The 19,444-nt window shown below is 44.9% G+C and overlaps 1 protein-coding gene across 2 annotated transcripts; it reads left to right on the top strand.

Moving 5' to 3' along the window:
* The first annotated feature begins 866 nt into the window (after positions 1–866).
* poc1bl (POC1 centriolar protein homolog B (Chlamydomonas), like) lies at positions 867–17,459 on the top strand. Of its 2 annotated transcripts, XM_018731925.2 has the most exons (11): positions 867–1,384; positions 5,563–5,998; positions 7,953–8,122; positions 8,253–8,442; positions 8,611–8,796; positions 9,590–9,707; positions 10,720–10,896; positions 12,687–12,818; positions 13,196–13,306; positions 15,196–15,348; positions 15,474–17,459. In XM_018731925.2, exons 2-11 carry the CDS (start codon positions 5,622–5,624, stop codon positions 15,600–15,602), a joined length of 1,743 nt encoding a protein of 580 aa, XP_018587441.1. In that variant the 5' UTR covers positions 867–1,384; positions 5,563–5,621; the 3' UTR covers positions 15,603–17,459. The 2 variants fall into 2 exon arrangements, with proteins under 2 accessions (XP_018587441.1, XP_018587443.1); XM_018731927.2 differs by lacking the exon at positions 867–1,384 and having other exon boundaries at positions 5,082–5,998.
* Positions 17,460–19,444: the final 1,985 nt, after the last annotated feature.

Genomic DNA, 19,444 nt, shown 5'->3' with positions numbered 1-19,444 from the left:
AACAATGAAGGTAATGTTTATCCATTTATGTTGTTTTTTAAAACATCGAAAATACATTCATAATTGAGACTGAGCTGGAGCCCCGCAGAAATGCCTTCTTGCCGTCCTGTCACGGCCTTGTGTCTCACATGTAAACAAGGCGGCTGCCATATAGGCACATGTTCCTTCTGTCGATGATGGACAAATACAAATAACACAAATGTGATACACACTTAAAATGAAGATCAAACGTTGGTAGACGTTACGTCGGCAAGGGAAACGCATTACTTTTCAATGACTTCATGGTATATATGAAGTCATATATACTACATCGTATACCTCATGAACAGCTAAATCCCCCCTAGAGAGTAAACCAGTGCAATACACAACGTTATTTATATCTATTTACCACATCGTATGTTTTACTCACGTTCCCTTGCATTTGTATAGAACGTACCTGTACATACATACAACGTCTAGTGACTACTTTTTGTATACTGGGTACTTTATATTTTTCTATATATGTTTTATCCTTTATTCACATATTCTATCTTCTCATCTGCGTCTTGTCACTGGCATTCTGTCTGCGATTTGGAAGTTTCTGTCACCAAGACAAATTCCTTGTATGTGTGAACATGCTTGGCAATAAAGCTCGTTCTGATTCCGATATTTTTTTTACCAGGAAACAAAAGCATATTGTGGCGCACAGGGCTCTGGGTTTGGATGGGGTGAAGAAGGACATTCAGGCAGCGTTCATAATGAATGTTTTATTAGAACACCGGCATACGGGGGAACGAAGCTCTGGGTCCGAGGGCCCCGTTTCCTCAAGGACCTGGGCCTCAAGCCGGCCTCCCACACTGTGACTGTCCTGGAAGTGCTGTGACCCCACTCTCCAGCACGTGCTGACCCAGTGGCAGTGTTTCCCACAATGCCCGATGCCGCTGAAACTCGGACACTTCCTGGGGCAGCGGGGGAGTGGGGGAGAGTGGCAGTGGTGGGCCGGACCGGCGGCGGGGAGCGCAGGAGCCCGAGCCGAGCAACACCTCCAGGAGTTGACAGGGAGGGAGGAGGGTTTGGTTAGGGTTAGGGTTACGGTTAGTTAGTGCTCGGAGCGGCCGGTTCTCCCTCACTTCGCTCTGACTCGTCGAGTGAGTGCAGAGCTGAGAAACGAGAAACGGCAGTTCTCCGCGACGAGGGCGAACTTAGAAGAAGGAGGAGGAGGCGGCGGTGGTGGTGGTAGAGGGAGGAGGAGGAGGAGGAGGAGGATGTGGTCGCGGGGACAGCAGCGGCAGTCGGCTCGCGCGCCTTGAGCTCGCGCAGCTCCCTGTCAGTGTGAATCCCGACCCGACCCGAGCGCTCGCTGCTGCAGCCCCGCCGTCCATCGGCTCCGCGATGTAGAGTCCAGGTACGAGTCTTTCGGCGAACACCGCGTTTTTGTCAACCTCAAGAAGCGTTGTTTTTGTGGACCGCTCACTTCTTCTGCAACAACTTGAACTTCAATTTGCGCTCATGTCTGAGACTAGCGGCGCTGTGCAGCTAAGCTGTACAAGTTTTAACACTCAGCCAGACACTGCTGAGGGAAGCTAGCAATACATTCCGTACACTAAGATAGTAAAGTAATATAAATAACGATTTCAAGAGTAACGGTGCTTTTTCTTCACCGAAAGAGGTATACTGACTGTAAACGAGGCTGAGGTTGCTGACGGTTTTGTTTTTCCTTTCCGGCTCATTACCAACTACTAAAGATTACACGGAGGTGCGCTTAGCGCTCTGGCCAATAGGTGGCAGAGTCGAGCGCCTCAAGTGCGCGGTCGAAGGCGATTGGTCAGTTCTAAGCCTTGTTGCGCCTCCCGCCGTCAGCTAAGCTCCGCCCACTGAGGCGACGCGTTTTGTGCGGGAGCGGAGTTTCCGTGCGTTTCGTATTCACCAATTTCTCAGTACCGTGGGGCGTATCAGTCAGTTATTGCTCCAATTTCTCGTTGCGTACGCCTTGTGTAACCTTGGCTTGGCATAATCTCATAGTCATACGATTTATAAAGTATTTAGAGTTTTTTGCATTTCTTACTGTATACACACTATTCTTGTTTTTAGAGTTTCTTATATGTATATTTGTGTGGAGTATGTGTACGCAGAGTCTACAGCTGCTTGTCCTGAGCGGGGGTCATAGTGAACCGGAGCCCAGCAACGCAGGGTGCGGGGGACACCCAGGGCGGGATGCCAGGCCACTGCAGGGCACCCCAAACAGGACTCAAACCCCAGACCCACCGCAGAGCAGGCTCCAGCTAAGCCCGCTGTGCCGCTGTGCCACCGTGCCCCCTGGGTAGCATATGTGTGCAGGTGCATATGACAGCATATAATCAAAGTAAAATGCCCTTTAAACTTTAAAGGTAAATTGAGATGAGTCAGATTTTCTTAATCGTAAGGCACTGTACATTCAGTAACGTCGAATGGTGGCGCCTTACCATTCTTCCCATGACTGAAGCTTTCTTGCCAAAGGTATGATTGAAAGGAATGACTCAAAAAAAAGTGTCCCAACAGACTAGACAGGTTCAGATATCAAAGGGGAATGTGGAAAGCATCGGGTGGCCCCGTGTAACAAAGATTAGTTTTGTTTTCACTTCCACAGATCAGATGTGTGTAAAAGATATCGCTTGGCTGGATCTAAGCATTTTACCTTAGATGGTGAAAAATTTTAGACATTATAGTTACTCTGCTCTGTTTGTATGTGTCTATTGTTCATCTACAAAGTCTATTTTTAAAGCATTCACCCAAGCAGTGGTTGGGCTTTATATGGTTTCTGTAATTTTTGTCAGTTTTTGACACCTGGAACAACAGATACGTCTCAGTTGCATGTGTAAGTAGGATATAAAAACAATGAAGCAGCAGACCAGTGCCTGTAACAGAGCCCCAGATGGTTGCAGAGCAAAGTCTCCTGCTGCCTAATGAAGCTCCCTCACATCTTGACAACAAGATAGATGTCATCCGTCTGCTCTGCGGTCAGACTTCAATAGATTGCGCTATCTGTCAGGCTGCCTGCTTCTTCTCCAAATCCTTTTCACTGCGGGCCACTAATTAGGTGACATGTCACTAGCACTGCACAGGTCAAATCTTTCTTCTTGGTTCTGGGTAGGAGCCCAGACGTTTATGCAGAAGATAGCTTTGTCTTTTCTTTATTGCACAGTGCTGATGGCCTGGCTTATTGCTCTCTAGGTTTTACCTGCACCCACTGCAGACATTAGTCTATGCAGATGTACTGTCATTGCTAGTCTCTAGACCACTGTGAGCCTGCAATAAATTTGTGTGTAGCAAATGTCTGTATTTTACATCAAAATCCATTCCGCAAACAGGTTGCAAGGAATGGTAACAATTCATGCAATTAAAGGTGTTCACACATTCGTCTCAAAGCATGGTTAATTCATTTTGTGAAATCAGATTGTTAAGCAAATTCCTGATGTTGGTGTTCAAATTACCATTATTCCTCATGGGAAAAATATAATGGGTTGCCAGACAAAATATATTTCACCTGAAGTTAATTTTAAAACCAAAGTAACAGTTGTTTTTATGCATGACAATGACAACATCAGCATGTTTTACAAATACTTGTAAGAAACATTATTTCTAGGAAGTTACCCTAATGTTATTCAGGGTGTCTGTAAAGTCCTTCTGCAGACTGAATTTTTACTTTCTTAACAGTTTTTATTTAATGCAACAGATGGAATTTATTCATAATATAAAATTGTTATTGATACCTTTGTTCTAATTTCTATCTATTTTCCATATAATGAACACTATTTTGCTGAAAGGCTTCAATTTAAAAAAAACATCAACTGTATTATAGGATTTAATTGTGTGGCATGGTGGCGCAGCAAGTAGCACTGCTGTCTCACAGTGCCTGGGTGGTGTGATAAGACATGGGTTCGACCCTCTCTCAGTCTATGTGGAGTTTGTGTGTTCTCCATGTGTCTGTATGGGTTTCCTCTAGGTGCTCTGGTTTCCTCCCACACTCCAAAGACATGCTGTTCCGGTTCACCCACAGTGTGTGAGTGACAGAGAGAGTGTGTTGCACTGATGTATGGATGAGTGACCCAGTGTAAGTAGTGTATCTAGCAGTGTAAGTCACCTTGGTAGATAAGGTGTGTGGGCTGGAACACTACATAGAGTTCATTGGAAGTCATTTTGGAGAAAAGTGTCAAGTATGTGAATTAATAATTTTGAATATGCTATTTCATTTGTGATATTACTAAGCATTTAGTCTATGGCTGTGATGGGTTGACACTCTGAATGTAATAGGAAGCTACAAGTATCTAGTTGGTTATATTATTGAAGATTTATGACTAAGTTAGTAAACTGAAGGAAAGAGCCAGATTGACAGTACCGAGGGATTGCAGACTTCTGGGTTTGCGACACCAAGTATGCGTGTCTGTCCCATGACGTCTGATGTGAGCCGTTGTACAGAAGAAAATACGTGTTGTGGAAGTACAATGACTGTGTTACAGCTAAAAAATCAGTTTTAATTAATATGAAGCCTTTGGCATGAAGAAAGGGTATATATTTTCATAAGGCGTTGTAGCAGTTTTTCGTTCTTGTATCAGGGCTGAGTGTTTATGTGTAAAGTCTTGATAAAATCATGAATGTTGCATGAATGTTCCCAGTACTCGTACTGTAGTTGATTTATGGTAACACCGTGTTTGTGTCTGCAGGGTACCACGTGCTGCACACTAAAAACTGGGCCATAGTGACGATGTGCTTGCGCAAATATCACTCGCACATGTTTATAAATGTTGAACATAGCTGGTAATTTATGACATGGTCCTGTAAAAGGGCCAGTTTTAACAGCTGCTATAATCAAAAATGCTGCATTTAGGTAATATGCAATTTGTAGTAGGATTACACTAAAAATGTACTAAACTGCGTTATAGAATATAAAGACTAAGGTCAAGTAAGAGGAAAAAAAATTGTGAAGTTTGATTTCGAGAAAAAAAAATTATGTTTTTACATTTATCTGATGCTTTTCTCCAATGTCTCCTTCCAGTGTTATGCTACTTACAGTCATTTACCCATTTATACAGCTGGTTAGTTTTTTGGTGGAGCAATTTCAGGGTAAGTACTTTGCTCAAGGGTACTACAGCTGGAGGTAAGATTTGAACCTGCAATTTGTGGGTCCGATGGCAGCCGTTGTAACCACTGCTCTACTAGCTGTGACTTTTTGAAATAAATCCTTAATTCGCTGTCGAACTTAACGTCACAGTTACTGTGTGGCATTTAAAAAGCCAAAAACCTAGTGAATAATCAGTTATCACTCTTACAAGGTCAGATTGTTCCAGAGCCTATTTTTGAAGCATTAGTCCATCACAAGGCAATCACACACTCACTGACGTGTATACACAAATACAGACATCCACACACTCCAGGCAATTTAAAGTTACCAGTTAACTAAAAGAAGTATTTGGACTGTGGGAGGAAACCAGAGCACCCAGAGAACACGCAAACTGTACAAAGACTGAGCTGGATTCAAATGCAGAGCCCAAAGAACCTAAGTGGTCTTAATAGTCATGTGAAATGTGTGAATAATTTTGTCTTTAGGTGGAGGGTGCTCTTTTGTCCCCCTTGCGGTCTTGTGGGTGCAACACGTTGCCAGGACGATGCGAATGCGCTGCTCGCGGAGGCTGGGCCTCCTAGCCAGGGCAGGCCTGTTGCTGTCAGTGGTGTGGCTGGCCTACACATTACTGGCCCCCAGCAACACCTCCAGGGCCCTGGGCGAGGGCAGCGAGGGACGCATCCTCATAGAGCGCAAGGCGGACTCGCTGGAGGAGCGGCCGGAGCTGCTGGTCCGGCCTGTGTACAGCAAGCTGCCTCCTGACCCCAGTGCCCCAGGGGAGTGGGGGAAGGCTACGCGGCTGACCCTGAGCACCGAGGACAAGAAGCAGGAGGAGGACAGCATAGAACGCTACGCCATCAATATCTACGTCAGCGACAAGATCTCCCTGCACCGCCACATCCAGGACAACAGGATGCAAGAGTGAGTGAGCGTCCCCCTACCCCCCCACTCCGGAACCTCTCACTTCCTTGAAGGCCTTATACGTGTCCATGCTGGCCATCTGTAGAGCCCTGCCGATGTTAATAGTGTTGCAACAACGTGTGTGTGGCCCCCCCACTCCTCCCTCACGTGCCAGAGGGGCTCGGGAGCTGCTTCTATCCCACACCACACACATACATTGCTGCATAACGTTGTTATTTTGCCGTATCGCATGTAATGACTACGATCACTTCTGTTTGAGCCCGTAATCAATAGAGGCATTGCATCAACTGAGAAAAAAAATCGAATTTGTAAGTCTAAAACTAATTTTCCTCAAACAGTGTTATTACGTTTCAGTTTGCGAGGCAAAGCAGTTCTGCAGCATTGACGTGAACTGCTACGCGCACAAACGAAATAGGCCCGCGGGGGGGATATGTGTAAACCCTGCCGCCGAGCCGCGTCACCGCTCCATCCCCGGAAAGACTGCGTCTCCCCCAAAGAAGCCCTTTGCTGTAAAGTCTCAATTACGTTCGGCATTTCCTGAGCTGCTGGATACAGAGGAGCCACGGGAATATGGGGCAGTGGGCTTCGTAGCGCCGAGGGCCTGGTTCTGCTTGTGTGGCAGCATGCTCTGAGCTCTGTGCCTTCGAGGGGCACTCTACTCCGACGGGGTGTGCTCACGTCCCTCCCTAGGGCTCCTGAAAGCTGTCCCGGCATGCCTTAGCCCACCGCGACACTCAGCTTCTCCTTCTGCCGCGCTGCGCTGCCTGTAAATCTCAGCCGCCGAGGTTCCAGACTGTTATTATCTGTCAGAGCAAAGAAAAATATTTTTGTTTTGCTTTGCTTTTCACAGCCGCCTGGTCTTGTCTGTCCTCTGACTTTGTTGTGCTTAATGACGATTCATGGTATGTTAATGCATTTTAATTATTACCTCTGCCTTACAGCTACAGATGTTGAGCATCAATATTTTGCTCCAATATTTTGCACGTATACGTTTAAACATATCAACATGTTCTATTAGGGATGTCGAGCTCAGTGTTTCATACGTTTGTACAAAAATGTATATACAATTGCAGCGTCATTGGCGTAATGAATGGGGTCGTCGTTCTTTTATACAATGGGGAGGTGGAAGAAATGAAAGGGTTAATGTTTTCCAGGTTTGGGGAAGGTGTCATTGGAACCCGGATTGAATTGAAATTCTGTAGTGTTAAGGACAAGGCAGGAAAAGAGATCCAACTGTTTGTTTATCAGGAGACACGTTTTCATTTATTAATTTAACAGACGCTTTTCTCCAAAGCGACGTACGTCTCGTAGAAAATACAATGTGTGCATTACATTAACAGAAAGAGACACTTGGATGCAGACGTGTGATTCTTAAGTGCAGTTTGTTTCTTTCCACCATATGAACCAGTGTTCATCACACGAGTAGCTGCATAAAACTTGATTGTAATATCACGACACACTGCAGAAATGGCTGTAAGGGTTGTAAGATACCAGAAAAGCATAAAATAGGTGTAATTGAATTTTTAACCTGACATTTACTTATATTACCGATTTAATTTTGTTTAACGTGGCTTCTTGGAAGAGGCAAAAAGACAAAAAAACTTTTTTTTGAGGAGAAAGTCAAGTGTGCAGGGGATCAGGGTGAATTGATCTCGGAGACAATAATAACTGGTTTTATTTACCATTTAGCAGGCTCAGTTGTGTCAAATATAGATTGTCCTGCTCTGCAGCTCTCTGGAAAAGTTTGGCAATTTATTTGATTCTGTCATCATGGCTCTTTGGAAAGTCTGAGCTCATGGGATTCTATCGCTGGAAAGTCTGAGCTCCCGTGTCATTATGGCATCTTCGGACAAGGCTGATGGTGTGCGTTTCTCTCTGTGGGCATGTTTTAAACGATGAGTGCATTTAACCACTGTCAGGGATTTTGACCATCTATGATGTCATGTTGTTGCAGATGCAAGGCAAAAAAGTTTGATTACCGAAGGCTGCCCACAACATCTGTGATCATAGCCTTCTACAACGAGGCCTGGTCCACGCTGCTCAGGACCATCCACAGTGTGCTGGAGACGACGCCCGCCATCCTGCTGAAGGAGATCATACTGGTGGATGACTTCAGTGATCGAGGTGGCCGGCTTCCCACGCTGCTCAGTTCTTCAGCGTACAAGGCTTTATGTTGTCTACTTTTGTACCGCTCCCTGTAGCCTTTTCCTGTGGAGCTGAACTTTGTGACCTTTGCGCATGTCGCGTGCTTCAGGCTACCTCAAATCCCAGCTGGCCGAGTACATCAGCGGCTTGGAGCGCGTGCGCCTGATTCGGACCAACAAGCGGGAGGGACTGGTCCGCGCGCGGCTCATCGGCGCCACCTACGCCACCGGGGACGTCCTCACCTTCCTGGATTGCCATTGCGAGTGCATTCCTGGCTGGGTCGAGCCGCTGCTGGACAGGTGGGTGTCCCCTGGGGCTCCCTGGTGGTCTCCACCGTTCCCCAAATGATGCCTTTCTTTGGTTTGCAACAAAACCACCTCTTTTGCTGACTGTGCACTGAGCATGTCACTAGATATTCAAGCTCCTCTGAGAGCAGAGAGCGGCGGTGACGTGTCATCCCTTTCCAGGATTGGGGAGAACGAGAGCACCATTGTGTGCCCTGTAATTGACACCATCGACTGGAACACCTTTGAGTTCTACATGCAGACGGATGAGCCGATGATTGGGGGCTTCGACTGGAGACTCACCTTCCAATGGCACTCTGTACCGGAAGTGGAGCGCAGGAGACGCAAGTCGCGTATTGACCCCATCAGGTGTGCTTCGAGAGACCGGTCCGGTCAGCGAAAGGACGAGTCTGAGTGCTCCTCTCTGCTCCCAGCCTTGTGTTAGAAAGGTTCAGCGTACACACGGCTATAAAACTTGCGCTGCGCGTTATCTTTATTCCAGTGGTGTTACAAAGTCCTCTCTCACTACTATTTTGTGCTGTAACCTCACGGATCAATATAGTGTCTGTCTGTCTGTCTGTGTGTCATTTTAACTACCCAGCTGGTCGGCTTGACAAAAACATCTGTATATATGATGTAGAGATAATAGACATCCATAGCTATGTCACTTTTTAACTACCTCACACACACACACACATTTTCTGAACCACTTGTCCCATACGGGGTCGTGGGGAACCGGAGCCTAACCGGGCAACACAGGGCGTAAGGCCGGAGGGGAAGGAGACACACCCAGGACGGGATGCCAGTCCGTCGCAAGGCACCCCAAGCGGGACTCGACCCGCTGGAGAGCAGGACTTGGTCCAACCCGCTGCGCCACCGCGCCCCCACTTTTTAACTATCTCATTGATTTTTATTTATTTATGAGTGCATGATGCTTTATTTGTAGTTTGTACAAAAGACATGGTTGCACTTATGAAAATGAATGAAATTTTGAGGAACTATTTTTGTGCATAAAAAATTTCCAAGCATGACATGGTTTCAGATTTGTGTTGATGTCGTGTCCTGTCTCTTTTGTGCATGTGTCTGTGTGCCGGAGGTTTGCAGTGCCAAAGGCCTGTCCTGACCGCTCTCCTGTCCCTACTCTCCCCCCCCCCACCACCAGGTCTCCCACCATGGCCGGGGGCCTGTTTGCCGTGAGCAAAGCGTACTTTGAGTACTTGGGCACGTATGACACAGGCATGGAAGTGTGGGGAGGAGAGAACCTCGAGCTTTCCTTCAGGGTGAGTGTTGGGTGGGGTGTGTCTTTGGCCAGCGTTCTCTCCGACAGGGGGTGGCAACCTTCATTGTGCAAATGTTACACTTTCCATATATCTGAAAGGTACCGGTGAGGTGGATCATGAGCCGACCATGAGCTGAAATCTCACACACACACACACACACACACACACATGCTCTCGTACCTTAAGGATCAGGGCTGGGCACAGCACTGGACGAGCTTCTGCGTGACACGGTTTCACACTCAAAGAGCATTGTTGTGGAGGCACAGTCACACTGACGTGTAACGGTTTCTGTGAGGTGCTTCCCTCTTTAGACCTAGTTAGTGTTTTAAACCACCGAGACTAATCTGGAATTTATTTCCCTTTTTTCTTTCCCTTTTTAAATGTGGCACAGATGTTTTATTAACGAAAGATAATGTATTCCACAGTGCAATGTTTTATATATGAGGAAATGAAATACTTTTTTGGAGACTTAACCATCCATTCATTTTTTATGGTGTGTGGGTTAGTTTACGAACGCGAAACGGGGATAAGGAAAACATGCCTGGGTTTCTAAAAGTAACCAACAATGCGACAAGTATTGGTTCAAATCTAAAAATAATCCCTGTGCTCAAGGGGTGTGGGTCGATCTGAAACACAGAATTGTTCTCTCCTGGAACAGGCAAAGTAGGAAGAATGCCTGCCGCAAACAACGATCTTCTTTCACCGAGTACACAAGTACATAACAACTAAAAACAGTAGTGGATACATGTTAAAACTAAGTACACTAATTGCAGCTTTTGTGGATTAGATAGTCTCATTGGTTGACTGTTACACTTACAGAATTTATAACAAATAAAACTTTACAGAGTATTTACACTGTTCCAGAAATGCAGAAGTTACATGTTTAGGTTGAGATGTGGCAGACTGAGACTGAGATTGCGGGGTTCTGCAGAACAGTGCTGCTACAGTATGGGTTGAGGCTGAGTCTCTGAATTACTTAGAGAGTCTTGTTCCTCCTGTCTGCTAACTGTAGGTGTGGCAGTGTGGCGGAGCGCTGGAGATCCACCCCTGCTCCCACGTTGGACACGTCTTCCCCAAGAAGGCTCCCTACGCCCGGCCAAACTTCCTCCAGAACACGGTCCGGGCTGCTGAGGTCTGGATGGACTCCTACAAGAAGCACTTTTATAATCGAAACCCCCCAGCCAGAAAGGTACCGATGTCCCATGACCCAGTGAGAGCTATTATTAAATAAAATGTTAGTTTTATTTTACTGTTAACATGACACTTTTGTGTGTGCTTTAAACACATCAGGTGCATGTATGAGTACAGTCTGTTTTTCTCTGCAGTGAAACTACTGTTTTGATGCCTTGGTTTTAATTAATACCTCTGAGAGGTTTATACAGTGATCAGAATGGCCCTCTTCCCAATTAAGGCACAACATCATGAGTTGTATGAGCCTCTGGTTCTTTGCTTTTTGCAGGGTAAATCTTGCTGGTTGTACTGAGTGGATGTAAATACCGAGTTAGAGAGCTCTCTTCAGTGAAAACACACACACACACAGAGGCTCAAGCTGCTTGTCCCGAGCGGGGCCGTGGCGAACTGGAGCCTAGCCCGGCAACACAGGGCGTTAGGCTGGAGGAGGGGGGGATGCACCCAGGGTGGGACGCCAGTCCATCACAGGGCACCCCAAGCAGGACTCGAATCCCAGACTCACCAGAGAACAGGACCTGACCAAACCCGCTGCACCACCATGCCCCCTCTCAGTAAAAACAGTGGAAGAAAATACTCAGCTTTGAAAAGACAAGGCAAAATAGCGAATAATGCAGATATCAGATCAAAGCAATGCTGTACGTGGCACATAAGAGCCCGCGTGACTTTGCCAGCCTCCAGTCTGAAGAAGCAGCCAGATGGTATAAAGTGCTGACAAATAATTATTTTCATCATATCAGGGTAAGTCCAGTACTTTGGTGAAAGGTACTACAGCAGGAGAAGGATTTGAACCAGAAATCTTTAGCCCACCCGCTGCCCTGAATGATCTGTGAGAAGCTCAATGAAAGACAAAAATGCAGTACAGATTTTCAAAGTGTCATGGAATTTGAGGAAACTGTGAGAGAAGATTTAAAGAGACAAAAAATGTGTGTGGTGAATTTGTGCCCCACAGAAGCACAAGCCAGAACCTAGATGTGGTCTTTAAATCCCTTGGTTGAGTTTCCGGGCTTTTGTTCAAGGGGTTTAAAGTCCTCAGCAGAAAACTGCGTTGGGTTAGTAGCTTGGAATAGCAGGAGCACTCTGTTTATGATATAAATGAAATAAATAAAACAAATGCACACACAGGGTCTCACATTCATTTCGTTGGCTGAGATCACAGTTTCATGTAACATGGTATCACCCTTTTCAAAATTGCATTATTAATGTTAGGGATCTTTGATCAAACAATGAAATGCTTTTTGTAGCTCTAACAGAGTGAGAGCCAAGTGTGACTTTGGATCAGTACGCTTGCGTGTTCTGTGTGCATTTTTCACACTGCACAACAGTGTCGCTTTATTCTCTCTGCAATCAACCAAATCAGCTGGAGATCTGAGCCTTTAGCTGCACTGGAATCTAATCCTGCTATGCAAGTGTACACACACACACACACATTTTCAGAACCGCTCGTCCCTTATGGGGTCACGAGGAACCGGAGCCTACCCGGCAACACAGGGCGTAAGGCCAGAGAGGGAAGGGGACACACCCAGGACGGGACGCCAGTCCGCCGCAAGGCACCCCAAGCGGGACTTGAACCCCAGACCCACCGGAGAGCAGGACTGCGGTCCAACCCACTGCGCCACTGCACCCCCGGCTGCAAGTGTACACATCTTAATGAAATGTATAGATGTAGTTTATTTTAAAATGAATGTTCCAAGGAAAATAAGTAAATGGAAATTTCTGCCTGTATAAAACGTATTTCTGTAGAATTCACTCACATTTAGATGCTCTTGACTGCTCTCTCCTTGGCTGCAGTCATCATATGGAGACATCTCGGAGAGGATCGTCTTGAGGGAGAAACTCAAGTGCAAGAGTTTCGAATGGTACCTGAAGAACATCTACCCAGAACTGCACGTCCCAGAAGACCGTAGTGGCTGGCATGGAGCTGTGAGTGTCATTTTTGTGTGCTGCAGGTTGTGAGCGTGTGTGTGTGTGTGTACATGTGCGTACATGTGCTTAACATTTTGGAGGAAATTGTTTCCATTTGTAGCGTAATGTTGGTAAACCCTGAAAAAATACAACGTGGGCACATCATGTAAAACACAAGTTATCCATTTTTTTTTTTTAATGGAAATAAAAAGTGCCAGAAAAGAACAGCATCTGTTTCTGGGTTTTCTTGTGGTGGCGTTAAGAATCAGTAGAGTAATACAAAGTGCTCATAGTAATAGAGCACAGCTGTTTTTGTGTGTGTCTGTATCTGTATCTGTGTCTATTTGTGTGTGTGTGTGTGTTTTCATTTGTGTGACTTTCCCCCGTGCACACAGGTGCGCAGCTCTGGAATTCACTCCGAGTGCCTGGATTACAACGCCCCAGAGCACAACCCTACCGGAGCTCACCTTTCGCTGTTCGGTTGTCATGGCCAAGGTGGTAACCAGGTACTAACATTTACATTTACTTACCTATGACACTTTTCTACAAAAAAGCAGCTTACATTGACATACACAGATGGTAATAATAGATACATCTAAAACAGCGTATCATTTATTTATCTGACACTTTTGCCCAATGTGACTTGCAGCATCATATAATGACTTCACAATAATTTACCCATTTATACAGCTGGGTAATTTTACAGCATCAATTGAGGGTAAGTACCTTGTTCAAAGGAGGTGGAATTCTAACTTGAGTTGTCTGAGCAGAAGGTGGCAGCTCTAAGCATTACACCACCTGCTGTCTGCCATGACCCAACAACCAATAATAATAAGGTTTTTTTAAATTTTTTTCTAACATGTTTTTCAGTGATTAAGCACTTAATTGCAAAATCTGTGATAGTGGATTCATTAATGCCCTGAATGCTGTGAAATCTGAAGACATTGTTCCCTTTGTGAAATGTACAAAAGGAAATATGTAACTGCATTTGTCAGTCTAAAACTACTTAAGACTAATGCTGCGTTTTTACTTAATAGAACTTCAGTGATGCTCTAGCTGGGTTTTCAGATGCAAATTTGTCAATAAAAGAACTGAGTTTGAATGGAAAATTGCAGTGGAACCTGAGATGACAAGGAAAGTGCAGGCAGGCGTTTGCATCGCACTCTATACCATATCACACTTGTTTACTCATTGATGCGCTGCACTATTGAACATCAGTATTTCCACCATACTACAGTAACGGAAACCTCGGCCCCCGCCTCCGGTGAGACGTTGTTCCGTTTTAAAAATACATTAGATGTAAATGGAATTAGTGGTGTGGATTTGTTTCACATCCTCATGCAGCATCAGCCAGTCAAAGCCTAAGAAAAGTGGGCTTTAAATTAATCCCGAGACTTCTCGACTGAAGCAAACTGGAATTTTATACCAGACTATCATTAAAATTTTCTCCGTGCGCTCGGTAGCTATTTTTCCAGCCGTACATTAGAGGAGAGTTGACCATGTTGCAAAGATCAGCCTTTTTCTGCACACAAACATGATACTTAAGTTTTCTTCCAAGTAATATGGCCTTTGTTTAAAAATTTCTCATCCCTTTAAGTGATACTTTAGCTTTGACTTCCACTCTTCACATGGTACTCTTTAAGGTTCAAGGTTCATTGTCATAGGTACAAGTATCATGAAATTCTTCTTTGAGTGCTTCTCCACAGACTATGAACAAGAACACAATAATTGTTTAAAAGATTGATTGATTACGTAATTGATTAAAAGAATGATTGCGCTCAGCATCAGAAGGGGCATTTGGTGCAGAACCTGGCCAAGAGATACTAAGAGGCAGCAGGTAGTGCAGTGGTCAGAGCTGCCTTGCACTCAGGGGGCTCGGGTTCAATATTTACCCTGAATTCATAAGAAAAAGAGTCACAACTGTATGGCATTTCACTTGCAGTTTTCTCTAAAGCAACTTACACCGTTAGTCTATCTACACATTTGTACAAGTGGGCAATTTTTACTGGAGCAACTGAGGGTAAGTAGCTTCTTCAGGGGTACTGCAGCTGGAGTGGAGATTTGAACCTGCAATATTTAGGTTCAAAGGCAACAGCTCTATCATCTCTCCTCAGCTGTATGAATGGATGAATCTTTATCAGTAGCTGAACATTGTAAGTCACGTTGGAGAAAAGCTTCAGCTACATGAATAAAAAATAATAAAAAATGATATGCATTGTAAAAAAGTTATTCAGGTAAGTCTCGTGAGATGAAAAGAGGAAAAGCGAAAGTGCAAACATGGCAGCGCAGTGATCCAGCGAGAACAAAGCACTTGCGGTGCAGTGCACGTCCTTCCTGACACAGCTATAATACGTGTCCTGTCTGTTATTCATGTGTTTGTTGACTTCTTCTGCAGTATTTCGAGTACACATCGAAGAAGGAAATCCGCTTTAATTCGGTGACGGAGATATGTGCTGAGGTCCCGGAGGGTCAGCACTTCATTGGAATGAAATACTGCCCGCAGGACGGAGCTCCGGTCCCTCCCAACATGGTGTGGGAGTTCCGAGAAGTGAGTGTCTGCTCGACCGCAAGGGCCTGGCCATGTGTTCTCGTGCTTTCCGAGAGAGGGAGCTGCTCGTGTGGAAAGCCAGTGTTAAAAAAGAACTTTGAAAAAACATTTGTGTCCCTCCGCAGGATGGGAGCATCTATCATCCCCACTCGGGCTCCTGTGTCACCTCGTACCGCAACGCCGAGGGCCACCCAGATGTCCACATGAAGCCCTGTACATTAGGGGACAAGAACCAGAGGTGGACATTTGAGTGACCTGGAGCGGGAAGGGGTGGTGGAGGAAGTCCAAGCCGGTGCGCAGCTCCCGCACGGTGGGTTTTCACTTACGGAAGCGGCCCAGAGAGGAGGAGCACCCTTTCGCTGGAGCGTCTGGATGTTGTGGGACACGGTGTATGCCTCCGTTTTTCCTTGTGCCTCACAGGATCTTCACACCTGTAGTGCCAAGCCATTTCTACCCATGTTCAAGGTTACTTTTTAAAGGCATACACATCTGTACCCCATGGGTTTATCATCAAAAGAGCAACTGTTCATATCATGGAGGATCTTGGGAATGGTGGTCTGGGATGTTAATGTTTTTGCACTACATGACTTGTTCTGTGAACATTTATGTGCCTCACTTGCTGCGTTTTCGCTTGAGCCAGCAATGGACTTATGAAACGGAAAAGGTTTGCAGGGAATGGTGACGGATTTGTCTTTCTGCCAGGGCATTTGACCGGCCTATTTTGTATAAAACTGTTTTACCTTGTACTTGAGTTCAAGGGAGTGTGTTTTTCAGTCAACTGTATGTATCACTTGTTAAGATGTGCCTCTCTGGGGACTTGTGCCCAGTCCCACATCAAGTGATGGTGCCTTCACAGCCAAAGTGATGCTGATGCTGAAGGACCTTCACACTTGCCCTTGTGAGTGTGACCTTGAGGGGAGCTCCAGGCTTTCTTCCCAATGTTTACTGTCTGTCTTTGCTAAACATGGAATTCCTCATGTTTTTAACACTGAGGGGGGGACCTTTTCTGGGAGCACACGTGCCCTCAGAAAGGGAAAGGTCAGAAGTGGCTCGCTTAGTTTTTACTTCCAGCTGTTCCAACATCCACACTCACTGTGATTCTGCTGTTGTAATGGTGGAATGATGACGAAAAAATAATTTCTGCTTTAATTTATTTTAAAAACAGCTCTTTTAATGCATTTCTTAACTCGCCTATACAGAAAAAAACACTGACAATGGCAGTCTGACAGCAGTGTTCTGATTTTGAGAAACAGAACTCATTTCCTGTATCTTATATGATTATTTAAAATTAATTTATATTTGCAGGTATCCTTCTCAACTGCACCTGCCTCATTGTTAGTCATGTGTGATGTGCCTTTCTATTGAGTGTCTGTACAGACAGTGCCTTAGTGTGACAAATCTGCTTAGTTTAATCGGGTAATCTGCTGTTACTATAAACCAGCCTCTTCCTCCGCTCTAACAAGCACATTATGCTATCTCGATAACCGAGAGATTCCTTTTTCACATTCCAGTTTTCTGTGGTATCATGTATCTTACGCTGTTCAGGATGAGCAGACCAAACTGGAAGCATAAGTGTCCATGCAGCTGCAGTGCAGATCTGCTGTACTAGGGGAGTATTTTTGTGAAATGACATGACGTGCCTCTCCTTTGTCTCATTTGCCCTGCAGCACTTCATATGCCACGTTTTACCGAGAAAAAATAATGATTTCCTCTTTTTGAAAACAGGTCAAGCCTCTTGATTTCTCTGCAAATGAAACACGGTTCAAGGAATGGTACACGGGAAACATTGCACACTTCTGGAAAAGCATTAAACTTTTTCTTGCCTTTAAGATCATAATTTGATCCATCAAATAGCATTGTTAGAATAAATAGATTATCAATTATTAATATGCTGATTTATATATATTATTAAATGAGAGTTCTTAGCAACCGAGATTGAAGAATTTTTCAAAGAAAAATTAAACACAAGGTGAGAGAAAGAGGTCCTTTTTTTATTGCCACAGTGACAGGAAGATCAGTGACGCTGCAGAGTTTCCCAAGATGGACCTGTACAGCAGTGCTCTTACATAACATGCAATAAAAGAAAGAGGATGCTTCCTGAGCATGATAAACTATATATTTTTTTTTTGCATAATTTCAGCACACTGCAAACACCAAAAAACAATGTTTATTTCCAACCATCTAATCCTCTACAATGTCTCTATTGATTGATTTGTAAGTTTAATTAGTAAGTTAAATCGTATGGTTAAGCACTCCCACCAGAATGACCTACCCTGAGCTCTACTTAAAGACCTTTTCATAATCTGCTTGCAGTCATGTAATAGGAACCTAAACGCTAAGTTTAACCACATTCAAGACAATATGTTCCCTAAAGAGGCCCTTGTCTTAACATGCAGTGCAACATATTTGTTCAAATAACTTTTGAGTCAGTTAAGTCAATGTCCCCAACTGTGCCCTTCTCTCATTCTGCTCTGCAATCCAAGATAAGAGAAATAGTGACATCTTTTGTATCTAGGCAGAGAAAAATAAAAATAATTTGTTGTATATTCTGGATGGTTTTTGTGTTCAGTGCCTTATAAGATAATAGCGAAAAATGCAATAAAACACAGAAGACTAAGGGAGAAATTATTTTTCAAAAAAGTAAAACTTGTCAACAGAAAGCATGAAGGGATGGAAAACTGAATAAAAAATGCATGTTCCTACTTTTCAGAACTTCTTTAAAGAAAAGGTGCAAAGTGCACTGGAGCAAAAAGTTTGAAAACTATACCCAGTGACGGGTGTACACTGCCGTAAACACGCGCTGCGCTATGGAACTGGAGACTGGGGATTGGGAACGTGCTCATGGCCTTTTCACACCCCCGTGGCCGTTCTAGTGCCACCTGGTGGTGCATGACGGCTACTGCCACACATTGATCATACTGTACCTAAGTTGCAGGAAACCTGCCTGCGGCGCAGTTCTAAAAAATTTCTTTCGTTGCAAAAACCCTCATTCAGCAGTAAATTCTGCTCTTCGTGCATTGCACATGTGATAAACTGCTTTGAAAATAAACAGTGGGCTTCTTTCCTCACCACCACTTCAGCCATCTCTAATTATCCCCAGTTGTAAGATGAATTCTTATTTATACACACATCCATACGCTGTATGAATAGTTATGCTTTTATGTAGGCAAGAAAAAACAGCAGCGTTTTCTCCATTTAACGGGGCAGACTAACACATCACGTCCGCCTCACACTGGAGGCAGTGTACCGTAGTGTATTATAAACCACTCAAGCCACATTGTTTCATACAATAAGAGTACTCAGTCAAACAGTAATCTGCTCACGTTTCCATCTCTCACCAGGCAGCCGCTTCAATTATTAATCACTTTAATTTAAGACAGCATTAACCTTGTCTCGCTCTTGTCCACTTGTGTGAACAGATGTCTGCGAAAGGTGTTTTTCCAGTATTTACAAGGAGCAGCACTGAAGCCACTCTCTCCACCTTGGATTGTAAGGTGTGCCAGGCTTTGCTCCCCCTCTTGGAGAAGCGGCCTTTTGGCAACTGCGTGAATGGTACAACTCACCTAGTAAAGTGGGCCCTTAATCCGCTGCGTGAGCCCAGATTACACGTAACAGCTTCCCTGCCTGTACATGAATGACCAGGACAGGCCGGGTCACTCTTTTTTTTTTTTTTAGCTTTAAAATGATACGGCTGAGCTTTTTCAGTACAGCCAGGTAATGCTCTTCGTTACATTCTTCAGCGCGAACACACACACACGTACAGTATAAGTCCTTCAGTTACTGTCATCTTTCCTTTTCGTGCACCTACTCGGTGAGGGGCTCAGGAATTATTAATTTCGCAATGAACTAAAATAGCGCAATGATTTGGCTGTTGACCCGCGCTCATTAAAACAACTTAATGCAGTTAAAAACGCGCATACTAAGTTTTGCTCGGTGTCACTCTTCGAAGAACGAAAACGACACGTCGAGGGGCTGAGCACCGCAGTGAGTGAAAGTCCCAGAAAGGACGCGGCGGAGCGCGCGCCCCCCGTTTCGCGCTCTTTCCCCGCTCCTGTTCTTGACGCGGGGCGCGAGACACCTGTTGACTTCACGGCAG

This window comes from Scleropages formosus, chromosome 23 (genome assembly GCF_900964775.1).
Source record: "Scleropages formosus chromosome 23, fSclFor1.1, whole genome shotgun sequence".
Classification (NCBI taxonomy): Eukaryota; Metazoa; Chordata; class Actinopteri; order Osteoglossiformes; family Osteoglossidae; genus Scleropages; species Scleropages formosus.
This window is presented reverse-complemented; position numbering and strand designations above follow the sequence as displayed.

Excerpts from the sequence above, each read along its gene's own strand:
- poc1bl (XM_018731925.2), top strand. The coding sequence starts at position 5,622 with ATGCGAATGCGCTGCTCGCGGAGGCTGGGCCTCCTAGCCAGGGCAGGC. Across the intron at positions 9,708-10,719 it reads ACCTCGAGCTTTCCTTCAGG|GTGTGGCAGTGTGGCGGAGC; the intron begins GTGAGTGTTGGG and ends TGCTAACTGTAG. Across the intron at positions 13,307-15,195 it reads ATGGCCAAGGTGGTAACCAG|TATTTCGAGTACACATCGAA; the intron begins GTACTAACATTT and ends CTTCTTCTGCAG.